Here is a 25,416-nt window from a genome sequence, read left to right as displayed (position 1 = left end):
CAGCACACCTTCCCTGGGATGTCACATTGGGTGGAGAAGTTCGTGTCTGCACGGGACACGGAGAGGGATTTGCCAGCAGGAACAAGAGGGGTTCAAGTCCTCCGGGGGTTTCTTCTTTCGGTCTCCATCAGCTCTTTAGAAAACAATCTTGCATCTGGACAGGAAGAGTGAAAGCTGCTAAATGTTGGAACGGGTCACCAGAGGCGGACGGGGAGGTAGAAGTCAGCGGGCCTAGGTTCCAGCCCCGGCTATGCCCCTGCCTCGCCATGCAACTGGGTACTAGACACTTCACTCGGCTAAGCCTCAGTTTCTTCATCTGTAAAATGATGCTGCAGGTTGAGAATATCTCCAAGGTCTCTTCCATGTGGGTAAAATATCACTGTTAGTATGGGCAGATGACCTTCCGCCAACATTCCTCCAGCAAGATGCTTCTGGACCAGCGGCTCAAGGCTTTCACCCCAGCGGTGTGGAGACTGCCCAGATCAGCAGGAAGAGCAGTGGAAGGGGAGCCGCGAGGACGACTGAAGGGTCATGGAGAGTGACCTGACCCCAGTGAGCTTTTTCAGCTGCCGTTTGCATATAGTTGATTCAACGGTATTAGGCTCTTTACAGAAACTGTGGAATATTAACTCTATTTTTCAAAACCAGAGCCTGTAGTTGATTAGCCAGAAAGCCCCACAGAGGGTGAAGCTGGCCTTCTTGCTAACGAGGACCCCGGTGGTCCCAGAGGCGCAGGTCAGGTCACCCACGCCTCACAGTTTTAGGAACTTCCAAACTATAGAAGAGAAGCATTGCCAGGAGAAGGGTTAGTCTGAGCTGCTACACACGGCTGGGCCTCGACAGACAGCCGGCAGAAGCAACCTCTCTCCCCCAAACCCTAAAAAGCAGGCAGAGAATATAAAAGTAATTGCAGGATTTTCTTTGTCAGGCTACTGAAGGGTTTCTGCGCTGGGATCTGGGGGCAGGACCGGTTTGGGGGGTGGTGGAGAAGCAGGGACCAGGGTGGCAGGGCTCTCAATAAGGAAGGGTCCCCCAGGCCAGAGTCCCCTGCCTTCAGTGAGAAGGAAGCCCCTGACAAGGGGAGGCAGGAACACGCAGGGGGGCCATGCAGTTCACTTCTGTATGTGTTTGCCAGGCACCTCCTAGCTGCCCAGCTCCACACTGGCCTGGAAAGGTTTTGGAGCTAAATGGGTATTTGCCCATTTAGAGCCGCCACTGGGAGCTCCTTCTCCTTTGGTCAACCTCATCAGTGGCACCACCGTCTGCTCAGATGAGAGCCCCCAGAGTCACTGTGGACTCCGTACTCTGCCCCCAATTGACCGTGGTGTGTGGACCCCCTGCCGTCCTCCTGATCTGGCTCCAGGCACTGTCCGGCTTTGGCTCCCTGCCTCCCCATGCCTGCGTCACCGGCTTCCCGGCCCTTGTTCAACCCAGAGGTAAGTGTGTCCTGCTTCCAATGCTGAGCCACAGGCAACCCTACCAAAAAGCTGCCCCTGGCTCCCTAGCCCCCAAAGCATCCAGCCCAAACCCCAGCCTGCCTCCCTAGCCGGCCTGAGCTGGATCAATGACCAACACCCCGGAGGGCCGGGCCAGCATTTCTCCCAGCTCCCCCCATTTCTCCACACTCCCTATGTGGCCTGAATGCCAATTCTGTTTGGGTTGAATCTTCAAGGCTAGGCTTGTGGTGCCACTTACGGCTTAAAGGCATTCTTTTCTTGGCTCTTGGGCTTTAAAGAGTCCTTGGGAAAAGAAGTCACGGCACTACTTTCCCTCTCTCCCCAAAGCAATCTATCTCTATGACAAGAGCAGAGGTCAGGGGATTTACTGAGGGTTGGAGCTAGGAGGGAACCTGTTCCTCCTTCAAACCCAGCTCAGAACCTGCAGGGAACCTGACCTCCGTCTTACAAATCATCATGTCCTCCCCATGGCTTCCCCGCCTTGCAACAGTCTCTAGATGGATGCGTGTCACGGCGTACTGTTGTATTTGTCCCTTTGTCTAGCTCCCTATTAGCCGCTGGGTGAGATCTTACTCATCTTAGTGTCCTGAGCAGGGCCCTATGCAGGGTAGTGCCCGGTAGCTCCCTCAGGAAGGAGGGAGGGAGGAAGAGAGGGAAGAATCAAGTCTGGCCCCTTCTATATTCTGGATGAAGAAACAAAGGCCCTGAGAGAGGTGACTTTCCAAGGTCCTGTAACCGGCCAGGGGCCAAGCAGGGACTAGAACTCAAGAACCCTACGGGCCAGTTCAGTGCCCGTGTTACCAGCTGGGCTGCTGATTCATGCAAACTCTGTTCACTAAACAAGCCACCTTGCCCAGGGCTGTCGTCGCAGGCTTCCTGCTTGGACAGGTCTCACCCACAATGGCCCACGCAGACCAAATGTGCATCCCCACCCCGCCATATGAGCCTGGCCCCCAGCAGACCCAGACAGCAGAGAGGAGAGGGATGCCCTCCCCCCCCCCCCACGGGGGTCCTGTGACTTCAGCATCTTAAGAAGGGGAGCCGTAGAAGAACCAGCCATGGGCCTTGTTCTGTCACAGATGACATGTCCTGAGAGGCAGGCGGAGGCCCCGTCGGGGGAATGGCGGTACAGAGTCCAGGGCCTTCTTCCCTCGGCAGGAAATCCAGAGAGGCTCTTCCTTCCTAGCCTCCCCATGGGAGTCTTAGAGAGATGTCCTCAAGTCAGCCCTACCGCCACAGCGGCGTCACAAGTCCTCCACCGTCTCTGTCTCCTGGTTGGACTTGTCCCCCCTAAGGGATCCCGGGGGTTCCCTGGAGGCCAAGCCCCACTGCTCTCCAAGGGAAGTACCAGCTCTTCCCGCCATTCTCCCAGAGCCTGGCATAGCTCCTGGGAGGCTGGGAAAGTTTTGATTATTAACACAGCCAAGCAGCTAATTAAAATAATAAATTAGGGAACAACATTTGCAAGGGTGATGGGAGCTGTAAAGAGCCGTGCAGGAAATGGGAGGGAAGAAAAGCATTCCCTAGGCACCACGGAGGGGAGCCGGATCTCATTTTCTTTTTAGGGTCAGGGAGGGGGCATGAAAGTGTTGGTGTTTTTGGTTGCTGACCCAGAGCTGTATCCAAGGGGGCCTCCCCTGCCCAGGGAGATGGTTCCTGTCATTACTGGGTTAATCGAAATCAAGGGGTGGGGTGGGGTGGAGTGAGGGATCGGGGGACAGTGAAGGATGGGGGATCAGGTGTAGGTTGAGTGTTGGGGACCGGGGAAACCGAGGTGGGACTGAGCTCAGGCACAGGAGAGGAGTGTCCACTGTGGTGTCTCCTAAGTCTTCCTTAGATTTTTCATAGTCTGCGTGTCTGGATGCCCACACCCTGCGAACATCCTGATTCAGGTTCAACCTTGAACCTTGGGGACATTCTTGATTCCAAGTAAGCATCAGAGCAGCGAGTCTATGGCTATGATTATTGGTCAGTGTTCTCCACAGAGGGGAAGAGCACCGGACTTTGAGTCAGAAACCCCAGACGTGACATAGGATTCTGCCAACCACATGAGCCTCGCTTTCACCTCTACGAAACAGGATGGAGATGGTAAAGAGTGGTTGGAAGAATCAACGCAAAGTGTAGACTGATTCATGACCTTCAAATTGTGCAGGCATGGCACGGTTGACTGGGAGGCGGGGAGACTGCGTTTAAAGTCTGGTTGAAACCTCCAGGCCTGGCTCGTGACCACCGACAAGCACCTGCTTCCTGTACCTGTCAGGGAGGAGGTAGGGGCCGTTCACGCCATCTAACTGCTCTAGGATTTGAAACTTTGCCATGTAGCCTATTAGGGCTGGGACATAAATTTGGTGGGTTGTAGCCTGCATCAAAAACAGAGCAAAATGCCATAAAATAGAAGAGAAAATAGGCTGCTGTGTGCACAGTAACGGTAAGCTTGGTTTTCTGCACAATTCTTACTGGGCCATGATCCCGTCTTAAAGCTGGTGCTATAGGGATAGAAAACTAACTTATTCCCCTCAAAGAGCTACACACAGTAGCCAAGCACCAAGTGTGGGTCAGAAACTGCTATTTTCCCAAATGTTCATCTTTAATTCTTAAGGGGCTTTAAAAAATTGTTTATTTATTTGAGAGAGAGAGAGAAAGAGCAAGCGTGAGTCGTGGGGTGGGCAGAGGGAGGTGAGTATGGAGCCTGACATGGGGCTCGATCCCACGACCCCAAGTTCACAACCTGAGCTGGAATGAAGATTCAGATGCTTAACCAACTGAGCCACCCGGTGCCCCCCATTCTTAACAGGTTTTGACACTCCTTTTGACTGTACCCAAAACATGAGGCTCGGTGAGATGAAGGGATTTGGCTAATGTTTCAGTCTGCTCAGGCTGCCGTGATAAAATCCCACAGCCGGGCGGCTTCAACACCGGAGTGTATTTCTATCGCTCACAGTTCTGGAGGCCGGGAGTCCCACCAGAAGGGGCTGACCAGTTTAAAGTTGGTAAAGACCCCCTTCCCTGATGACAGACAGCAGCCACCCCACTGGGTGCTCATATGGCCTTTTCTCGGTGCTGCTTATAGAGAGAGATCTCTCTCTTCTCTACTGGTGGGCCCCCAATCCTCTTGGATTAGGATCCCATCTTTCTGACCTCATTTAACCTTAATTACCTGCTCAAAGCCCTATCTCCAAATATAGTCCCATTGGGGTTTAGGACTTCAACGTATGAATTCTGAGCCGTCACAATTCTGTCCCCAGCAATGCCCCATGGCAAATAAATAAGATCTGAATTTGAACCCAACCTTGAGCCCGAGTCTTCCCAGCATGCTCTGTTGTCTTACTGATTCACGTATGCCCCACAGACACTGTGGGAGAGGGACAGGACTTGAGGCTGTAGTTTTAGGGGTGAAAGCTGCTGGGATCCAGCTCTGGGTCTTTGGGCACATCGTCCCTCCCCCCTTGCACAGCGGGGCTCTAATAGAGCTGCTCAGGGATGTGGGATGCTGGGAAGATGAAACGGAATGATGTAGGTAAAGGCCTTCCACAGAGGAAGTCTGGAACAGGAAGTGCCATGCACCCTAGGGACTCCGTCCGCTCACGTTCCCAAGCACCTAGAACAGTACTTAATAAACATCGGGGCTGGACTTTTCCATTGTTATCACTGACCAGAATGCCTGGGGGTCAGCCCTCGCTTTCTTTTTTACCACTCTTAAGACCTGGGGCAAGACTCTGAACTGGGTGAGCCTGTTCTGCCCTTGAGGATAATGGCCAGACAGACCCTCAGGGCTGATCTGAGGATCCTGTGAGATAACCTGAGGAAGGTCTTTATCCAGCAGTGGTTGGCGAATGCTAGGCATCCTAACTGCCTGGAGGAAGGGCTTCTCCAGCCTCCCTATGCTGGATTGGGACAGAGTTTGGCCACGTGATGTATGGAGAAGAAACACTGCCATGGGAGAGAAAGGAGGACCAGCAAGGGCCGTCTGCCTCTGCTGTCGGGCTCACTCTCTGCCTGTGCAGGGCAGCAGCTGTCTGCAGACCCTCCCCCACGCTCTGCAGTAAAGTCTAAGAGGAAGGCAGGAGCAGTGCGAGCACCAATCAGTCGCTATGTGTCTTGAAAGAGAGGCTCAGGTGGAGGGCTGGCAGCTGGACTCTGGGGTGTGTGTGGGGGGAGCCCTTCTCTTGTGGGACACGACCCTCACTGACACACCCCCTTCCCCGGGAACTTTGGTAAATTCCCAGGGGCTTTGCTCATGACAAGATGTGTGATGTTGTGCTCCGCTGTGAGAGGAAATGGGCCAGCAGTCTGTTCCTTGTCTTCTTCCGAGGAGATCACAGAGGTCTAGGGGACAATGCCGGGACACTCCTGGACTCAGACTGAGGCCTGAACACCCCCAAACGGACCATCTGTCATAAGGTGGATGAAGCTTGGTCGAATGGGTCCCTGGGAGGCTGGTCCATGTCCAGCCAGGCCCCCAGGCAGGGGTATTTTTAACCCAAGGTGGGGAGCTCACTATGGGGGAGGCTCCCTCTCCCTCACTGGTAGCTGCTTGGGTAGCATGCCCGCTGGCCATCTGCCTGTGCTGCCGCCCCCATGTCCCTCTCCCTGCCACTCCCGAAGGGACGCAAACCTGAAGAGACTCCCAGTCCGCTCCCGCTGGCTGGAAGGGCCTTGAGGGTGCTCACAGGCAAGGTCAGGGCCCTTCCACAGATATTCTGGGCTGAGCACCTCGCAACAGCCTTCCGGCCCCACCAGCTGTGGCTCTCTCTCTCTGCTGGTGCCCAGCAGGTGGCTGTCTACACTGACTGCCTACTTCTTCCATCCCCGCCCCCAAATACTCTCCCGGGAGTTCTCGTACTACAGCCACCAATAAACTGTGTGGTCAACCCAATGACCTCTCTCTAGGCCTTAAAATACTTGATGTGTCCCCTCCCTGGAACACGTATCTAACCTGCCCCCTCCATCACCAGCTTCTGGGACCCTGTCCCTCCTGCTTTGCCTCTCTCTACTCTGAGAGCGCTTCCCTCAAGCCCCCCTGCTGGACGGCTCCTGTCAGCTTGCCTGGGCTCTCCTGGTGGGAGAATGAAAGTCCCACATCTCAGGAGCTCTCTCAGTCAGGGCATAAGGGGGCTGTTGTTGAGCTTCAACTCACCCCTGCCCTCGGGGCTGCTCTACGTCTCATTCTCGCTTCTCTCCTTGGTCTCCGTGGGGGTCCTCACCTACTTCTGTGGGTGCAGCTACTATCAGTGTGGGAATGATCCAGACCCACGAGCCAACTTCCCCCGGGCCATCTCTGCTCAGATGCCTTCTGGTGACTCAAACCCACCATGCCTCCATCTGACCTCGCCACTGGACGCCAAACTGCTTGTCCTTCTGGTCTACCATTGCAGTGAAGGGCTTTACCATCCACCCAGGTTACATATTTTCTTTCCTCTCAACCAGTTTGTAACCTAATGTTACCTCCCAAATCCCTTGACTCTCTCCAAATATTTCGATCCCCACTGTTCCTCCCATGGTGCAGGTCACCACCAACTCCTGTCCTGATCGGGGCCATGTCAACAGGGGTCATCCCTGAATGGTGAATATATGGGTTGAACTGTGTCCCCAAGAAGGTTTGTTGATGTCCTAACTCTGGTACCCGTGAATGGGACCTTATTTGGAAATAGGATCTTCGCTGATGTAATCAAGTTACAATGAGACCATCAAGGTGGGCCCTTATCTGATATGAGTGGGGTCCTTCTGAGAAGACAATGCCACATAAAGACAGAGACACACAGGAACAGCTTGCCTGTTTATAATACTCCGTTTATAATACTCCGTTATGACACCCCTAGGAACCTAATACACTGAGATGTGAGCAATTTTTATTTTCTTATTTATACTTCTCAGTATTTTAGGGATTATCTGTAGTGGAGACATAGACTTTTATGATTGGGGAAAACATACTTATTCTTAAGAAAAAAACAAAAAGTCATCACTCAGCAAGAATCCTAAGCACTCTATTGGATTTTTCTCTGAGAATCAAAACTATCTGTACCCACACAGCTTACTGATTATATCAGCGTTGACTGTAGTAGGCCATTGGCTTCAATAAGCCAGCTTTAGTATTCCAGGAAACTCTTGCCCAGGAAGAAAAAAGTTGCAAATGAAATAAATTTATTGTCCATCTCAGGGACTTTACAAAAGACATTTAAGCCAACATCAAACGATTCGACTTTGTAACAGACAGCAGCAATGGGCATCTACTCTCCAAGGCTCTCTCCCAAACCCTGGCCTGGCCGTGCCCACAATCCTTAACTCCTGTATCATGATTCTTCCAGGTCTAAACACATTGGCCCATCTCAAGCAATTTAATTAGCCTTAACGAAAGACCCTGGACATATAGATATAACCTATCTTTGCCTTTGCCTTTCTGAGATGTTTCTAAGACTGTCAAGGGAGGGCACTGCTTCCCAGGGGAGGCAGGGACCTCCACTCTGTTCTGTCAGCAGGTTGATTTGGTGGTATTTGCAAGCTTTCTGCCGCTCACGTATCTGAAATGTTGTATTTACTGAATGCCTCCTATGTGCAGAGACTGCGCTAAGCACTTACCATGAACTCTTCTAGGGCACCTGCTCATTGAACTGCTAAGAGATAAATTGAGGTATATCAAACATTTTAAGAGTTTCTTAGAGCACGAATTGATTCCAATTAGGCAGCATCCAATCTAGCAGATAGAAAGGAACTCTGATGTGCTTGCACCAAAAGAAAGACTTTCATAGCCAGAAGGAAGCAGGACTAAGGATGTAAGGCTAGGCAAAAAAGCAGGATGGTTACTGCAAGGTTACTTTCCTTTAGGGAAAGGCAGCAGCTTAGCAGGTGGGTTACCTAACTCGTGATCATCATTCCTGATTGACTGGTTTAAGATGCCACTTCTGGGAGAGCCAAGACTGTAATTAAGTCTGGTTTGGTGACATGAAGCTTAGCATTAAGTGACTCCATTTGGGGCCTGTTGTTTCCTTTTTAACAAATCCCAGGTAGTTAGAAATGATTTGCATTTTGTAGCTGGGGAAAGAGATACAGCCAGTGTTAAGTGGCGAGCCCCAGGCGGCGCCAACGGTAAACAGCAGAGCCTGCTCTCCCAGCCCCCTTCCAGCTCTCCAGATCTAGGGAGATTGTTATACAAAACATACACATTCCAGCATCTGGTTATTTGGGGGGAACCCATGGTATTCTGTTTCCTATTACTTTGATAACTGCCTCATGTGAATGGACCCCGCTCCTCCTAGAAGACCTCCCTAGGGCAGACTTCCTGAGGGGAGACACCATGAAGGCTTTTCCCACCACACCAGCCCCAGGGCCCCACGACTTCTGTTTCTTTTCCCGGGGCCCGGAGAATGTTAACCATGAGAGGCAAATAAATGGTTTTCGGTGGAGCACAGGCAACGAGCAGGCACATTTCCCACAAGGCACTGGTACAGCAAGTTAGCGGGGAAGAAAGAGCCAGACCCTTTGTACAGCAGGTGGGAACACAACGCTCCGTGTGATGTTTACGTGTCCCCTATTTCAGACGCCGTGTGGTGCGGACTCCACGCCAACCTGCAGACCAGATTCTTTTCTTCCCCCTCAGTAGCAAATGTACATATTTGCTTTAAAGTAGGCAGCGTTTGCCCATGGGTGGTCTTTGATTTGGAAGAAATCAACCAGAGTGGTGACTCACAAAAAAACAAAGGGGGTTTGACTCACTCTGTGCTGGGCCAGGGGACGGATGCGTGTGCAAGATTCACTTACCCAGAAGAAGAAGTTAAAGACGAAGAGTAAATACTTCAGGTAAACAATCAGCCAGTCATCCTGCTCTGCCTTGTAATGGGCCATGGTTGCTGGGCCTGCAAAGAAGACAGAGGGAGCTGGAGGGGGACCCCCACAGGGAGCCACCTCGCCCGTCCCAGAGCCAGAGCTCCTTCCTAGCCTGTTTGGCCAAGTGGGTCTGAGGTTGTGGGTATGGAACCTGGAGCAGAGAGCAAGGAAATGCAAAGGCTATTATCAGATGCACAATAGAGGTGAAGTGCGCAGAATTTTCTAGAACCTTTGGATCTTGGTTTTGCCCTTTTGCCTAACTCTAACCTACAAGTCTTCTACCATAGGAAGTGCCCTTTCCCCTCCCCTGTCTCATCAGGGTGGCAGGGCACAGATTTACCTGGTAATCTGCATCATTTGAACGGGACCTCTGTGTGCACAGGGGTGGCATGAGCCCCAAATCAGACAGTCCACACTGGAGAGGACATGAGCCTCATCCAATCCGCCCCACGGGCCCCTTGCACCATGACTTTCCAAATGAGGAAACAAGGCAGCAGGCCCAGTTCTTTGGCAGGAAGAAGCACAAGAGCTCTGGAGTCAGACCCCCTGGGTTCAAACCCACGTCTGCCACAGACACATGGGGTCTTGGGCAAGCCATGCAACCTCCCATTCCTCCCCTGTAGCAGAGAATAACGATGGCTACATCTCGGGCCTGTTTGGAAGATTAAGTGGGATGGTCTGGGTAAGGCGTTTAGCATCATCCTGGGCACACGGTAAGTGCTCAATGGATGTTAGTTATTAGTAGTAGTCTGTGTGGCAGGGATTAGGACCCAGGCCTCCAGCCCCAGAATTCCTCGTTTTTTCCCGGGGAACGTGCTCCCTCTCCTTGTCCTGCTGCCCCCTGCTGGAGTCTCGGGGAACTGTGTGTGACAGCAGTCCCTTGGCACAAGCAGGGGAGGCTTACTGTGCCTGTAGTCCTGTGTGCTTCTTGGTGGTACAACAAGTACAAGGGTGCAATAGCCCCTGTACTTTCTGCTTCTCCTGAGCTCCACGTCCCCTGGGCACCCGCCTGCATCCTAACACTCACGGAGTAGCTAGCTGCTCCTCGAGGAACTCGTTCTCTCGCGGTGACCTCTTATTCTGGAACCACAAACAACAGGGCACTGATTTTACGCACTTCCATCTCTTTCTCCCTTATTCCCCACCTCTGGTCGGGCCCTCTTTGTCACCGCCCCGCTCCTTTTCCTTGGCCGGCACTGGGCCAAGCCCAGATCATTCCTCCTAAGTCACCATCCTGCCTTTTATTTCAAGCTCCTGGGCTCCTAAGACAGGGGATGAGAGAGAGAGAGATAGAGATAGAGAGAGAGAGAGATAAGGAGGGAGGAAAAGGTGGCTCTCTTATTTGGGATTTCTATTTCAGAACTTGAAGAAGGTAATTTAAGAGTTTTAGTCTTCTGGTTAAAAAAGGACAAAACCCATTTTTCTCCAATTTCATCTGAGAGGCACTGCGGTGGAAAGAAAAAATACAGAAGGAGAAAAAAGGAAGCCTACAAAAAAGTGTGAAAAATGATGACAGATGGGGTCAGCCGGGTGAGTGGAACAGGAGCTATTACGCAGCCATCCTGCAGGTGGCCTGACCAGAGCTCCGCTGGGCCAGCGCGGGCCATTAGTAAATGGACAGTTTGGGGCCTGGCCTTCCCTGTCTGCATCTCTTCTTGCTTTGCCTGCCCCTCTCCTCCCAACCAGGGACCACAGAACCACACTGCAGACACTTCTATACTGATAACCCCAGAGCTCAGGAGCCTCTAAAGGAAAACTGTATTTTTAAAAAGGGAGTTGATGCCGAAGACAGAATTAAACAAAAAGAAACACATTTCTAATGGTAAAGTTTCAGCCATCAGTGGTAGAGACGTTGGAACCACAGAACATCAGGGTCATGGGAAATCCTGGGCTCATTAAGTCAACCTTCTGCAGAGGGAGTGGGGAAATTAACACTCTCTGAAGTGACCTTGCTAATCGGTGGTAGCAGTTTCCTATCGGCCCCCAACACCCCCATATACCCCCACAACCTATAGTGCTGGGGGCGGCAGAGGCCCCGAAGGGGTATCAGTACCAGTGTGGAGCCAGATACTTGGATCTGAAAGTTAGCCTTGCCATTTATCAGATGTGTGACCCTGGGTAAGTTACTTAACCTCTCTGTGCAGCTAACATTTCTTGAGCATATATTATGTGCCAGGCACAGAACTAAGTGCTTAACACATGTTATCTTATTCCATCTTCCCAATAGCCCTAGGAAGTACAGGTTATTCCCATTTTGAAAGATAAGGAAGCTTGAGGCTGAGCAAGGTTACATAAACTGTCTAGAGTCACACAGCAAGAGTATGTGTGTGTCACTTGATTTTAAAACATTCTGGGAATATTTTAGTAGTCTTTTTCTTGTGGATTTCTGGCTTGATTCTACTGTGGCTAGAGAAAAATCCTCTGTGGGATTTCAGTCCTTTGAAATGTGTTGAGACTTGCTTTATGGCCCAGAAAACCATTTCTTTTAGTGGATGTTCCATGTGCATTGAAAAGAAAAGTGTATTCTCCAGCTTTGTTAATCATGCTACCGAAATAATAAATCACGTTATGAAATAAATAGAAGTGGGGGGAAGGCAAGGGTTAGAGGGAGCATGAAACATCTCATTTTGGCAAGGCACTACAAAAGGAGCACCTTCAGTGGGGTGGGAGGAGGCCCGCAGAGGCGGGGCCACAGTTTGGGGGTCTGGGGGTGGCTCCATGGGGGGTAGCACTGGCAGGCCCTCTGCCATCAAAGCAGGACTAATGAGGTCATTAAGCCCAGAAGGTGATGCTGTCCCCCTGCCCATTCCCTCTCTTCTCATTGCTGCCCCCATCCCTACTCCTGTGACTCAGGGAGGACCAGGCTTCTCCGACTAGTCTCACTTCTGTTTCTGGATGGCTCTATGATCTTGAGCCTCAGTTTCTCTCATCTGCAAAAGCAGAACGACTATCTGGCTCACGGGGTTGGGTAGAGATGCCACTCTACTCCAGGACTTACTACAGGGCCACTTCTGTATCACCTTAGGCTCTGTGTATACGATCGTGTCGTGCGCCTAGTAATAACAATGGCTAGTATGAATTGATCTTGGGCCATGAGCTGGGGTGGTTCTAATGAATGAACAGATGAACCCAGGCACCGATGGGGGCACGGGAAAGCTCCCACACTCTTTAAGAGTCATATTTCTCACTCAGTCCCCGAGGACACCTGAGTCAAATATGATGGAAAAGAGAGAAACACAACTAACCCCAACCCTTCTGGGTCCTGAACCTGCACGAATGGGGAGGACCCCGTGGCCGAGCACAGGGCCTCCTGGGGAGCCTGCAGAAGCCCCTCAGGGCCTTGCTCTGTTTCCCCCCAGAGCCTGCCATGCCCCTCGCCACGGCCCCTTCTTTCCTCTTGTCTTTTAGTTCCACCCTCCTGTGAGAAACTCAGACCTTGGTCCAGGGCATGCCAAAGTAGAAAATCCTTTTCAAAAACACACAAATGAGGCGCAAACAGGGACTGGACGGTCCCTGCTGGTGGGATACCCTGGGGCATCGTCGCGTGCTTCCTCATGGAATCAGACCTCACAAGAACACACAGCAGGAGGGGCGGTTTTGACAGGTTCGGAAGGTGAGAGCGCAGGTAACCCCCTTCTCCGAGCTGCACACCCTCTTTTCCTTGCCTTTGCTCCAGCCCTCCCAGATGGCTGTCCAGCAGGGGCTGGGAAAACCTGGAGCCCCGAGGCCCACCCCAGTGGCATCTCTGTACCGGTCACATGTGGCTTTCTCCTTACAATGCTCAGCAGCCCAGCAGCCGAGCTGTGTGAGGTCAGAGTGTGTGTGCACCTGACCCGAAAGGAGCTCATAAAATAAATGCCTGATTTGAGAGAGGCAAGTCATTCTGCCTATGTGTCGGAAACATAAGATTTCCTAGTCATGGAGACAAGGTGTTTCAGGGCTTTGAGAAGCCACCTCTGGCCCTGGTGCCTCTGCCGGACTCCCCACCCAGGAGTCGGATGCCCCAGTCCCCAGCAGCGGCAGCCAGTGAAGAGGCCAGGGGCCAGCAGCTCTCCTTTATAACCAAGGGGGCTGAGGCTCCTCTGGCAGACCCAGCGACCCATTGCTGGTATTGCCGGAATCAAAGGCAAGACCTCTCAGGTCTGGGCTTTCATCGGGTTTTGAGGAAAGAAAAAAAAGTCCCTTCCAGCCACAGTCGATTTCTCTGTCCAAGCTCGGTACTTGGAGCATGGAGATACCTCCATGAGAAGCCTCTCACAGCAAGGATGGAGGTTCCCGAGGTGGCCCCTTCAGGGGGAGCTCAGGATCTGTATGATGAAGAGCATGGGCAGGAGGAAGGCCCCAGAGCCCAAGCTGTTGGGGCTCCGCCTAGGAGTGGCTCCTGGGAATGCAACAAAGACAGTGCAGCTACGTCCCTCAGCTCCAGGGGGCGCTGTACACATCAGGGGCTGGGTGCCTCCCATCCCAAGAGGCCACCTGGGTGAAAGCTTGACTTTTCATTTGCAAACAGAGCCTGGGCAGCACAAAATATTCTGGGTGGGCAGACACTGGGGGGCTGGTACAAGTGAAAACCTCCCATCCCCATGTACCTCTTTAAACCCATAATCCTCAACTCTGATCTGCAGGTAGCTGTCCTCGTCTTTCATCCAGAGAATGGGACGTGGATTAAAGCTGGTTTAAGTCTGATTCCTAAGATGGCCCAGTCTGTTCGCGGTCCTTCAGAAGTCGTTCCCCCTCCCTCCATTATAATGGAGTTGGAGGTGGGTATGTGGCCCCCTCACTAGCAACTACATTTCCTGGGGGTCTCAGCAGCTAGATCTGGCTGGGTGGTAGTTCTTGACAATGGGATGTGAGTGGAAGGGCTGTGTCCACGCTTGCCCTAGACTATCACACGAGAGAGAAAGAAACTTCTTTATCCTGTTGGGTCTCTGGCACAGAGCCCAGCTTCGTCTCTCACCGAATCCTGTCTTCGGGAGTCAGAGTCTTCGCTGTATAATGTTCCATTCCAAGAGAAGAAGGAAGGCAGGCCTGCCGGAGCTCCTTCCCTGAGAGCAACGAGGTGGTCCCCAAGCACACGGGCGCCCACAGCCAGGATGGGACTGCAGGTGGGAGGCCCCCGAGCCTGGCCTGGAAGCCACGCACACTACCTCCCAAGTGACCCTGCCTCCTGTCTCCTTCTTAAATCATTGCCAGATCTTCTTCTCTTCACCACTGGGGCCTGAAGCTTCACTTCCCTGTCCAGTTACCGTGCAGCCCACCACAGTCAGGCAACCCCCTCCCCTCCACAATCCTACACTCACTTCTGACTGTCAAAGCCAGAGGCAGCTTTCCCCACCTTGTCCCGCTTCGCCTCTGCCGAATTTGAAACCACTGAGCGCACTGTACCTTCCCTTGAAGCTCTCTCTCCCCGGCTGGTGTCACCGCCCCACCCTCTCCCAGTCCTTCCGGTGTCTCCAATTTGCTCTGATCTGCACATCACGACCCCCAGTCTCCAACTCTGTGCTCTCCTCGGTCTCATCGGCTGGGTCCTCCTCTTGGGGCTCTCCTTGGTCCTCCGCCTTGGCTCCCTCTGGCACAAGGTGGGGACCATTCTTTCTGCTTTGCCTTCTGTCTCTCCTTTTCATCCTTACTCATACCCAGCTCTGCCTGCGTCTCCCAACCTGACGACTCTCAGAAACCTGTGGGGCACTAGGCTCTCTCCTGTGGCCACAAGTCCCTGACCACCAGCCAGGCAGAAATTAAGTCAATATCTGCCCCGCCAACCCGGCTGTCTGGTATCCCTGACACTCCCATCCAGCCACTCATCCAGGGCACCAGTCTTCAGGATTATGTCCCAGTCCTTGTCTTTCCATTGTCACCACTTCTTGCCCCACCCCTTTCCACTGCCCCCAGATGTCCCCCGTCTGCCGCCCTCCTCCATCAACCTCTAGAGTGTCCACTCACACTGCTCTTCTGCGACCTGCCCGCTGTAGGCCTACCCCTGGTTTACTGCTGTGGTGGTCTGGCTGGTGCTTCACGTAGTTCTTTTCCCTTTTGAGATCGGCTTATGAATTCATCTGTTAATTCACTGAACACTCAAGGCTTGGCTATGTGACATTATGGGCTGGAGATGAAAGAGAAGACAATGAACGAAGCAGGCCCCAACCTCAGAGAGCTTGTGGTGGGGGAGACGGTCAGAATCAGCGTCATCCAACCCAATGTATGAAGTTCAGGGAGAAAAGTGTGTCCAGGAGAAGAACCACTAGTGAGAGTTCAAGCACAAGTAGGAATTAGGCAAAGGAGGTGACAAAGCAGCTGTATGCCAGGCTCAAGATTCTGGACTTCATTATGAAAGCAATGGGTACCAGTGAACTTTCCAATTTGGGGAGTGATAGTAGAGTCACTACTTGTGAAGTTAGGTTAGATAAATCTAAATGGCTTAACAGGTTATAAACCAGATCCTAGGGTTTGGAAGGAAGTATTCCTTTAAATAAATTTTTAAAATCCACCATGGAACCTGGGCATCTGAAGGGACAACCAGGCCTGTCTGGTTGATTTGCTGTGGCTCTGTAAGGCTGCAGTAGACATAGTGTTGTCTAGGACGGTCCAGGGTGGGCCAGCTCAGCCCACCATCAGGCCAAGCCACTGGCCCAGGCTGACTACCTGCACCGGTAGACCAAACGAGGGGAGCCAAGGAGCCAGTGATGAGAAGTAAAATCCTAAACCCGACAAGGAAACTCAGTGCCTCTCTGAACAAAGAGCACAGGGTTTTAATTTTGACACATTAGGTCTCAAAGACACCTTTAAAAAAGAAAAACGCATTGCCTAATATACTTACTGCTCCCTCTAAAAACCAGCTTAATTATAGTGAAGAATACAGTCTATAATTTTTCCCACACTCGGAGATGGATCTATATTATAATTTCCCCAATCTTCATGAATGAATGGATGTATGATTTCGACCCAGAAAGAGCTCCTCTTTTCATCACCCATGTGAAGACCCGTGCTCGAGGCCCTGGCTGAGTGGGGCTCATCATCCCCAGTGGATGACATCCCCCTTGGCATGAGGGGGATTTGATCGGGTAGTGTGTGTGTTCCTAGAACTCAGGAGGGGACGGCCACTAAGGGTGGTCCTCCCTTCCCGAGATTCCCAAAGAGGAATTGCCAGAGGGACGCTAGGAATGTCTGCAGACACTGAGGGATGGTATTTATGGAGGCACTGGCAGATAGGGTTTGGCTGTGGGGTGGAGGTGGCCTCTGCCCAGGGGTCAAGGGGTCTAATTCAGGATTTCCCTCACTACCTGTCAGCACTTTGGGCAAATCACTGTCTCTCTCCATGCCTCGTTTTATGAGAAAGTCGATGTTTTCGCTACATTCTTTCAAAGACATTTGTATGTAGAGCCTAACATATAAAGCAGATAATTGCTTCTCTGGCTGAAGGGGTGTGCTAATCCCCTGAAATGCCCCCAATAAGCCCACCTGATCACTGTCTCCCATTCCCCACTCACCCGAAAGCTGGAACCACAAAGAACTGCAGCTCTAGCACTCTTATGAGACCAAGATGTGGGCATTAGCTTCTTAAAATTTATTTTTATTTTTTTAATTTATTTGACACAGAAAGAGAGAGAAACAGTGAGAGACAGCACACAAGCAGGGGGAGTGAGAGAGGGGGAAACAGGCTCCCACTGAGCAGGGAGCCTGATGTGGGGCCCGATCCCAGGACACTGGGATCATGACCTGAGCTGAAGACCGATGCTTAACTGACTGAGCCACGCAGGTGCCCCGGCATTAGTTGTTTTATTCTTTAACCGCGTATTGTCCCCTGTACCGGTCCCCAGTCAAAAGAAGCAAGGGGAGAACTGCGGAGGTCGACGTCATAGAAATCTTCATTCCATATCATACGTTCACAAGATATTTTTAGAACTGGAAGTGACCTCTGACATCATGAGAAACACTTCATTATTGATGGCTCCAATTCTGTTGACCCCCACCTGGCCTCAGTTCCACCCACTGTTTTCCTTTTATTTATTTATTTATTTATTTTTAACGGAGGGAAAACACACATAACATAAAATTTACTCTTGTAACCATTCAGTGCAGTGGTCTTACGGGCATTTACAATGTTGTACAAGCATCACTACTGTCAAGCTCAGACCTTTCCATCACCCCAGATGGAAACCTTGTACCCACTGAGCGCTCACTCCTCATTCCCCCTCCACCAGCTCCCGGCAACCTCCACTAGCTTCTCTGCAGATGTGCCTACTCTGAAAACTTCACCTCAGTGGAATCGTACAATATATGATTCTCGGTGCCTGGCTTCTCACCTAGGATAACGTCTTGGGTTCATGCTCCAGCATGGACCAGTGCTTTGCTCTTTGTTACAGCTGAACAATATTCATTTGTGCGTACAGGCCACCTTTTGCTTATCCATTCTTCTGTTGACTGACATCTGGGCTGTTTCCACCTCTTGGCTAGAGTGGACAGAGCAGCTGTGAGTATCCAAGCACACGTGTTTGTTTGGACACCTGTTTCCAATGCCTCTGGGTAACGCCCAGCAGTGGAATTGCTGAGACACGTGTTGAACTTACTGAGGAACTGCCCATTGCCATCCGCAACCCTACCTCATTTTTTTTCAATATGGCGTCTGTCCTGGGCAAGTGGGTCCAGCCCACTGGGGAACAGCAGCCGCCCTGTATGCAGGCATGGGGTTTGCTATTTCTGTCCTCCCCGGGCTTTAGCTCACTGGTTGCTTGCACAGAGGATGGGAATAATAACAATAACAATAATACTTATAACTGTGATGACATAATTATTATGTATTTCTTACGGTAACTCAGAGGTGGGTCCTCTTAGGAGCCCCATTTCACAGACGGAGAAACTTATTCAAAAACACACAGCCTTGTCTGAAATACAGGGCCACCCTCCCATCTACCCCCCTGTGCTGTTCTAGAGGAGCCTCCCAACTCCCCCTCCTCTCCCCTACCCCCCCCAACGCGCCGCCCCCCCCACCCCATCCCCCAACTGACCTCCAGCCTGGAGAGCCTCCTGGCCCAGCTCCTTGTGCCTGCCTCCCAGGAGCCTGCCCTCGTCTGGCTTCTGCCAGGCCATTTCATGAGCTGGGCTGCCTTCCAGATTCTGCCGGCACATCAGGCTTCTCTGATGAGTGCCCAGTTCCCAGCTGATGATGAGACCCCCTCTGCCCAGCAGGCTTCTGGCATAGACGAATGCTGCGCCCTCAGCTAAGGCTCCAGGGACACTGAAGTACGATGATAACGGATAGCGCTCCTCCTCCCTCCTCCCCAAAGTAGCTCCCAGTGCATGTGGGCTCACGCTGCCCATGGCAGCTTTCCAGACCCTGGACACAGCCAGGGACACTGAGCCTGGGCTGGTCTTTGGAAGCTGCCCCTGAGCCCCGGCATCTGAGGCCAAGGCAAAAAGGCTGCCCATGACAGACAGGCCCGGGGCAGGAGGCTGGCCCGGGTTGCCCTCCCTGGTCGGTTCTGTTCTGCTACCTCAGGTGCAGAGTTGGGATAGAAGCAGCAGGCCCTCGCTGTCACCCCACCCTCTACCCACAGGTGGTCCAGCCAACAGGCAGCCGAGGGTGCCTGACAGAATTTCGAGAAGGCCAGAGGGCTGGGTGGCCATGACTCTGAGAGCAGAGGCAGAAACTCCTAGACATCCCCAGTGCCCAGTGAGCCAGAGAGAAGGGAGAGAAGCCCTAGGCCCTGTGGGCCTCTCCCAAGCTTGGATTTAGGGCTCAGACTGGAGCCGAAGACCCACGGGGCATCTGTTCTTAGGGACCAGGGTACACTCACTGTCGTGTGCCTGTGAGGGTGGAGGGGGTGAGACGCGGCTCCCTGAAGCAGCCTGGAGGATGTGGGAGGTGCTCTGGGCCCCACATCAATGTTGACCCCCTCCCTCAGACTCAACAAGGACTCCCACTGGGTTTGACGCAGGGGACCAGGTGCTCAGTTGCACAGGCCCCCTCTGCGGCCCCCTCTCCCAGGGTGGGATCCCCAGCAGAGTGCCAGTCACCCAGAGCAGCCTCCTCCCCATGTCCCCAGCTGCAGCCACAATTCGCTTGATCTGAGGGTCTCCGAGAGCCACCTAGGAAATGACCCTGCTTGACACCTGGGAGCTTCAGGGAGGGGGTCCTTGCGTGGCCGCTGAAGGATGATCCCGAGTGTGGGTGGGAGGGGGCTTTTCCTCCCTCCACCATCCCTGGTGCTAGGAGGAGGGAGTTGGGCGTGAATGGGAACGTGAGCCTGCTTCCCTGATGCTTGGTTTGGGCTGTCGCATCCATGGAGGGAAAATTACAGTCACTCTTACCAGCTGTGTGAACTAGTGGTCTCCTCTGTCCTCTGGGGATAAGAAGGCCCTTAAGGACCCCAGAAAGAGTGACCTTGAAGGCCAGTCAAGCACTGGTGGACTGTGTAGCCTGCTCCCGCCCGACCCGTCAGCAGTGTCGTTGGTCAGCCGCCTCCATGGGGGGTAAGAGGGAAGTCAGCAGGTTCTGTGCCCTGCAGAGGTGCTCTGGGGGGGAAGGAGGGGTGCCCGCGGAGCAGCTTTCATCAGGCTGCACACTAATTGGGGCTTAAGCACATTCACAACCTGCTTGCTGGGACTCAGAAAGGCACAGACACTCCCTTCCAGGCAGCAGGAAACTTAAAAAAAAAGAAAAAAAAAAGCCTGAATGACATAAAAACTTGTCTCTTTTCCCAGAGAGTAGGATTTGTACAATTTCTCCTTTGCTTTCCAAATAGTGCCTATCTTGTCTCTGGAGCAGGACACCGTGGTGCAGCAAGTAAGCCTAAAAGACCATTCCTTCCAAGGGGTCCTAAATTGGAGGCCCCTGAAATTATATGAAAAAATGTTAACCATTTCTGTGCTGGGGTTCCACAGGTGTTAGCAGATCCCCAAAGAGATTGATGACTTCCCCCAACAAAAAAGTTCAGACTCCCTGTTTCAGGTGGTTATAGATAAGACCTGGATTAGCAACTCCCAAGAGAAAGGCCTTGTGTTAGGCACGGGTTCAGGGTCCCCGTGGACCCCAGGGATCCCAGAGGAGGCAGAGCTGGGACTAGAAGCCAGTATCCCAGGTATCCAGACTCTGGTTCAGCTTGCTTTCTCCCATACCATGGGGACCGACAGAACCGTGTGTTCGTGTATAGGAGGGTGAGGGAGAGAACACTGACGCATCCAAATTTAAATTCCAATTTTCACTTTGGGACTTGGATGTAAATCTGTTAGGTCTTAAGTCCAGAAAGTGATGTAATTTATTGAAGAAAGTGTGGAAGCTGCTAAGCTCCCTGATAAATAAGCCATGTTGCTTCATCCCAGCCCTGCAGAAACCTAGTTTCTAGGGACATAGAAACCCCCTTGGAAAGTATTAGAATCTTCTCCCTGCAAGAGAGCCAGACACATAGATTCTTGTCTTTTTAAAGATATGTGACCTTTCTGGCAAGGAAATAGTGCACTCACATGGCAACTAACCAACATCCCCCGCACTGTTACCCTAATTCTTTCCAAAGAAGAAAAAAGAACTTTAGTTCCGTGAGTTATAGAGGATGTTATAGAAATGGACTTGGCATCCGAACACTCTAGATATTGCATATATTGGCTCCCTAGCCATGTACTAATTTCTTCATCACCATCAACATCTCTTTGTTGTTCCTGGAGTCTGGAGAGCTGCCTGCATGTCCCAGGACTAGAAGATGGAGAAAGAGCCCATCCACTCCCATATGTTGGCCAGAGAGGCCTGGAGGGTAGAGGTCGTTTCTCCTTTCTCCCTGAGTAGGTCTGAGAAGAGCTGGCCCTCAGGGGCGCATCTCTGGTTCTCAGCCTAGTTCTTGGGCTTTGGGAAGACTGCAGGCTCCCAGTGCCGCCAACAGCCATGATCTGAGTTCCCACTGCCTTTGGTTGTTGATGAGTCTATTAATATGAAGACATCAGGAAATAACAAGACTCCAGTGTTTTGGAAGTGTGAAGAGCTCTAAGAGGATGCCTCATTATTATTGATGGTGATGATAATATGTAGTATGTAGTCTTTATATGCCACTTTGGCTGCTAATTTCCAAAATAAGGAGGGAGGAATTTAAAGACCCAGCCAGCTCTGGGAGTAGCAACAGCATTCTTGACAACGCACACAGAACCTTTAGCTTCTGGTCCTTGAATTCCTTCTAAGGTGGCATGTCGCCAATCCAGCCTTTGGATGGTGTGGACTCACCTCCTGCCATGGGTGTACGAGACACTGGGCAAGAATTAGGACAGTGGGAAATAATTGCTTTCTATGTCCACGAGCTCACCCAGTGTAGATTTACTGAAATGCCTAATATATGGACAAGTTTCCCCACCTCCCCACCCTCCCCAATTTTGAGGCCAGACCTCCCCGGGTTTGAATCTCAGCTCTGCTATGTGTTAGCTGTGGGATCTGAGGAAGATGCTTAACTTAGGTGTGCCTCAACATTCATGACTGTAAAATGGGGGTAACAGCACTGATTCTGTAAGGTCTGTGATGACTGCAGGAGAGAGCATTTGTTAAAACCTCACACAGTGCCTGGAACGTAAATCCTATTACATTGCTAAAGGCTCCACACACCACACTGTTGGCAATTGGGCCAGCGACCCCGACCCCGTGGGACTCCCTAGAGAGAGCAGCTGGGATAAGAGAATGCAGCCATCCTTTACGGGATGCCAGTCGGCAGCACAGCTTTCCAACTTCTTGGGCACATGTGTGTTTATTTACATTATTTCCACAGAGTTCAGAAGTGGGCTTAAACCCCTGAATTGACCAAAAGGCTACCTTCTGTAAGTTAAGAGACAAACACATATATAGCAATGAAAAATAGAGCCCAGGGCTACAGCTCCAGGTAACGATAACTTTCTCAAGGGAGGGATTCATGATAGCTGCTGGAGGTGTAATTCTTATCCCAAGCTCTGGGTCCTGCAGCTCTCTTCACCTTCCAGACCTCAGCAGAAGAACAGTTCCAGTCATTTCCAGCCTTAGATTGCAAAGCAAGGTACTCCACTCTGAGAACAACTCCCTCGGGGCAGTGCTTTTCAATCTTAGCTGCATAGAACCACCTGAGGACTTTGTAAAAGTCCCGATTCCCAGGCTGCACCCCTGGGCGGAATGAAAGTGGGATCTCAGAGGGAGTCGCCCGAGAGACCGTGGTTCCAAGGCCAGGCCTTCCTCTAACTCAGGCTAGCCCCTATGCCCACGTTCAGTGCTTAGGGGTCCTTGAGCTGTCCATAACCACAGGTGGGCGGACTGGGGCTCTGCAGACTGTTTCTGCAGACTGTTAAAACACAGGTTAGCAAGTCTCCCAGGCTCTGTGGGCCCCACGGTCTCGGCCGCATAGTCCTCCTTGTTCTTCTGTTCATTTCAGCCTTTTAAATACATAATATTGGCTCGTAGGTCATACGAGACAGTTTGCGGACCGCTGGAGAATAGCATGTCATGCAACTGTCAAATGTAATAATGAAAATAGTTGTTTATAGCATTACTTAGACAATAAATTAAAACCCAGGTAGAAAGTAGGCCAACTTGAAGGGAGTAAAGGTACAAAGTTAATGTGGTTTCTTTGCTGTCTCTAACTACTTCTTCTAACAGGTCTTTCTATATTAAAAGGAAGGAAGGAAGGAAGGAAGGAAGGAAGGAAGGAAGAAAGAAAAAGAAAGAAAGAAAGAAAGAAAGAAAGAAAGAAAGAGAAAGAAAGAAAAGAAAAGAAAAGAAAAGAAAAGAAAAAAGGTAGAAAGAACTCCTATTTCAGTTCACGGTGCTAGTAGTTGTTTCCTAGTACTCACTGGGAACTAGAGGTTTCCAGCCCACTGAAAAGCTCTTAGCGGGCAGCCATGCTATCAGAAAGTGTTAATTGCTTTCTGAGTATTTCATTTTGGCTGAGCACTGCTAGTCCTAACTTCCGGTCTCCCTGCCTCACCTCTCTCTCCCCACAGAGAGACGGACTTATTTCTTCTGAAGGCCCGGCTTCCCTAAGCCTCTCTCTGTGCAAAAAGCACCCCAAAATGTGAAGTCACCCAAAGAGCACCTCCTTCCTTGTTAACTAAGCCACACCCTTCCCCATCCAGAACCATCAGCTTGGTTTCAGTATAAAAATGGTCATGCCTAGAACAAGCCAGCCAGCCAGTATCTTTGAACAGACACAAGAACTCCTAGAAGCTTTTTGCTTTCTGGTGCATTCCAACCCTCAGACAAAATGGGCCCAGCTCCCCTCTACTCCTGTCCTTTGTTCCTTTCTTTTGAGTTTCTTAAACCCACTAGAACCTGTGAGTAAATGATCCAAGCCGACTTTTTGAAAATGTAAATGATTTAAAGCAGAAGGATGGAGGCGTGAACATGGAGACGGAAGCCTTTGCTGTTTTCTCGACATCTAAGTGACTACTTAGATGGAATCCAAGGGCACTTGAATGGCCCACTCATTTAAAGGATGTGTTCTACCCCAAGTCGGCCAGAACCATCTAAAAATGGGACCAAAACAGGTCAAGGGTTGAAACCCAGCTGGCTTCATGAGCAGGCTTCCAGCTCAGACTCACAGTGCCCTGTGCTGAGAAGGGCCTTGTGCTTGGTTTAATGCGAGGCTGTTGGCATCTTGGAATTTTTAACAATTTAATCTTTGAGTTTGTGTTTTGTAAGTGAAGCCCCATAGGACAGTGCGTGTGACTTTGAGCAGAGAGAAATTCAGTGCGTGTCCACTTTCCCTTGCTGATCTCCTTGGATCCACGATGCCCCACGAGCACAGAGTTCCTGGGGGTCCTCCAGACGTGGCACTCAAGGAGCCTTAAAGAGTACAAGATAAGGTATTTGGTTTCTGATGGAGCAAGTGGGGGCTGATGGCCCAGGGAGGTCAGGCTCTCTACTGGAGCCAGAGCTGGGTTCACGTGCAGAAACCAAGTGATGCATTGTAAGAAACGCTAGCAACCAAGGATTCTTAGGCTATACTGTCCCTCCCGGTTTGTGGCACTTCCAGCATTAGTCACCTACTAGTGCTGAAAATGAACAGAAGGGAAGCGGAGCCATGTCTGTGTTGGGCGTGGTTGCTTTTCCTTTCAGCCCTTTCTTTCCCCTTAGGCTGGAAGTAGGGTGTGACAGTGTGTGGATGAAGGTGCATGTATCAAGAAGGGAAATAAAAACGTTGAGGTCATTTTGTGCATCATTTCCAGTGTTGAGAAGAACAAAACATGTGCTAGAACATATGAATTGTGTGGCTTTGGTGATTCCACATAGGAGTTAAGTGCTATTATTTTATTTAATTTTGTTTTAGTTATTTAAGCAAGTCCCTACTTAACATGGGGCTCAATCCTATGACCCTGAGATCAAGAGTCGTACGTCTTCTGACAGGGCCAGCCAAGTTGCATTTAAATCTGGCATCGCACGCTATCAGGATGAATTAGTAAAATTCATGCTAATACTTAAAACTAAATTAAAATTAAAATTTTAATTTCTCTTTACTTAGAATGCCATTGAGTAGCAAATAAAACCTACCCTGACAAGTCAAGAAAGAGACCATGGAAGACAGGAAAAAGCTGTATATTTTAGTACTTTTAGTGACATTTTTCCTGCTTTTTGAGCCAGGGGTCTGCCATTGCATTTTGCACTGGGTCTGACAAATTATGTAGCTAGCCCTCCTCGAGGTACTTCTTCTCCCTGAGGCCCAGTCTCAGTGATGACTGATAACCTCCAGCCTGAAATATCTATTCTGCAGACACTGACTGAACTACTGTTTGCCCAACTTGGTGCTAGTTGCCAGGGACAAAAAAAAGTCAATAAACGTAAATTTCTCTCCTCATGCAGTGGAATATAATTCTGAAACCATGGTATAGGACATTGTTTTCCAGGGGTCAGAGGTATTACTTGTCTGCAGAAGAGGGTCAGAGAGAGAAAGGTCTTTACAATTTGTCATAAGCACTTATAGAAACGTGGGACTTTGCTTGTCAGAAAAAAGCTTCAGCGGCTAGCTACCACACCTACACGATCAAACAGGATAATGGGAAAACCGTTCATAATTTTGCAATCTGTCCCAAACCTCCAAAAAACTGGACAGCACCAGCCCAGTCCTGCTCTTTGTCCTTTTTACTTCTGATCCTTTCAACATACTAGAATCTGTTGGTTAAATGGTCTACACCGATCTTTTAAAAATGT

At 50.9% G+C, this 25,416-nt stretch overlaps 1 protein-coding gene across 2 annotated transcripts in view; it reads right to left on the bottom strand.

Moving 5' to 3' along the window:
- The window catches only part of TSPAN11 (tetraspanin 11), a 65,263-nt gene that overhangs the window by 34,383 nt on the left and 5,464 nt on the right, over positions 1 to 25,416 (bottom strand). For both annotated transcript variants that reach the window (XM_004778297.3, XM_004778296.3), the window contains exon 2: positions 9,213 to 9,307. In XM_004778297.3, the coding sequence (XP_004778354.1) occupies positions 9,213 to 9,296 (84 nt within the window). In that variant the 5' untranslated portion in view covers positions 9,297 to 9,307. The remainder of the gene's footprint in view (positions 1 to 9,212; positions 9,308 to 25,416) is intronic.

Source organism: Mustela putorius, unplaced genomic scaffold (genome assembly GCF_011764305.1).
Source record: "Mustela putorius furo isolate JIRA1106 unplaced genomic scaffold, ASM1176430v1.1 tig00003988_pilon_pilon_pilon, whole genome shotgun sequence".
NCBI classification, from domain to species: Eukaryota; Metazoa; Chordata; class Mammalia; order Carnivora; family Mustelidae; genus Mustela; species Mustela putorius.
Note: the sequence above shows the minus strand (reverse complement) of the source record. Positions and strands in the feature narration are given on the sequence as shown.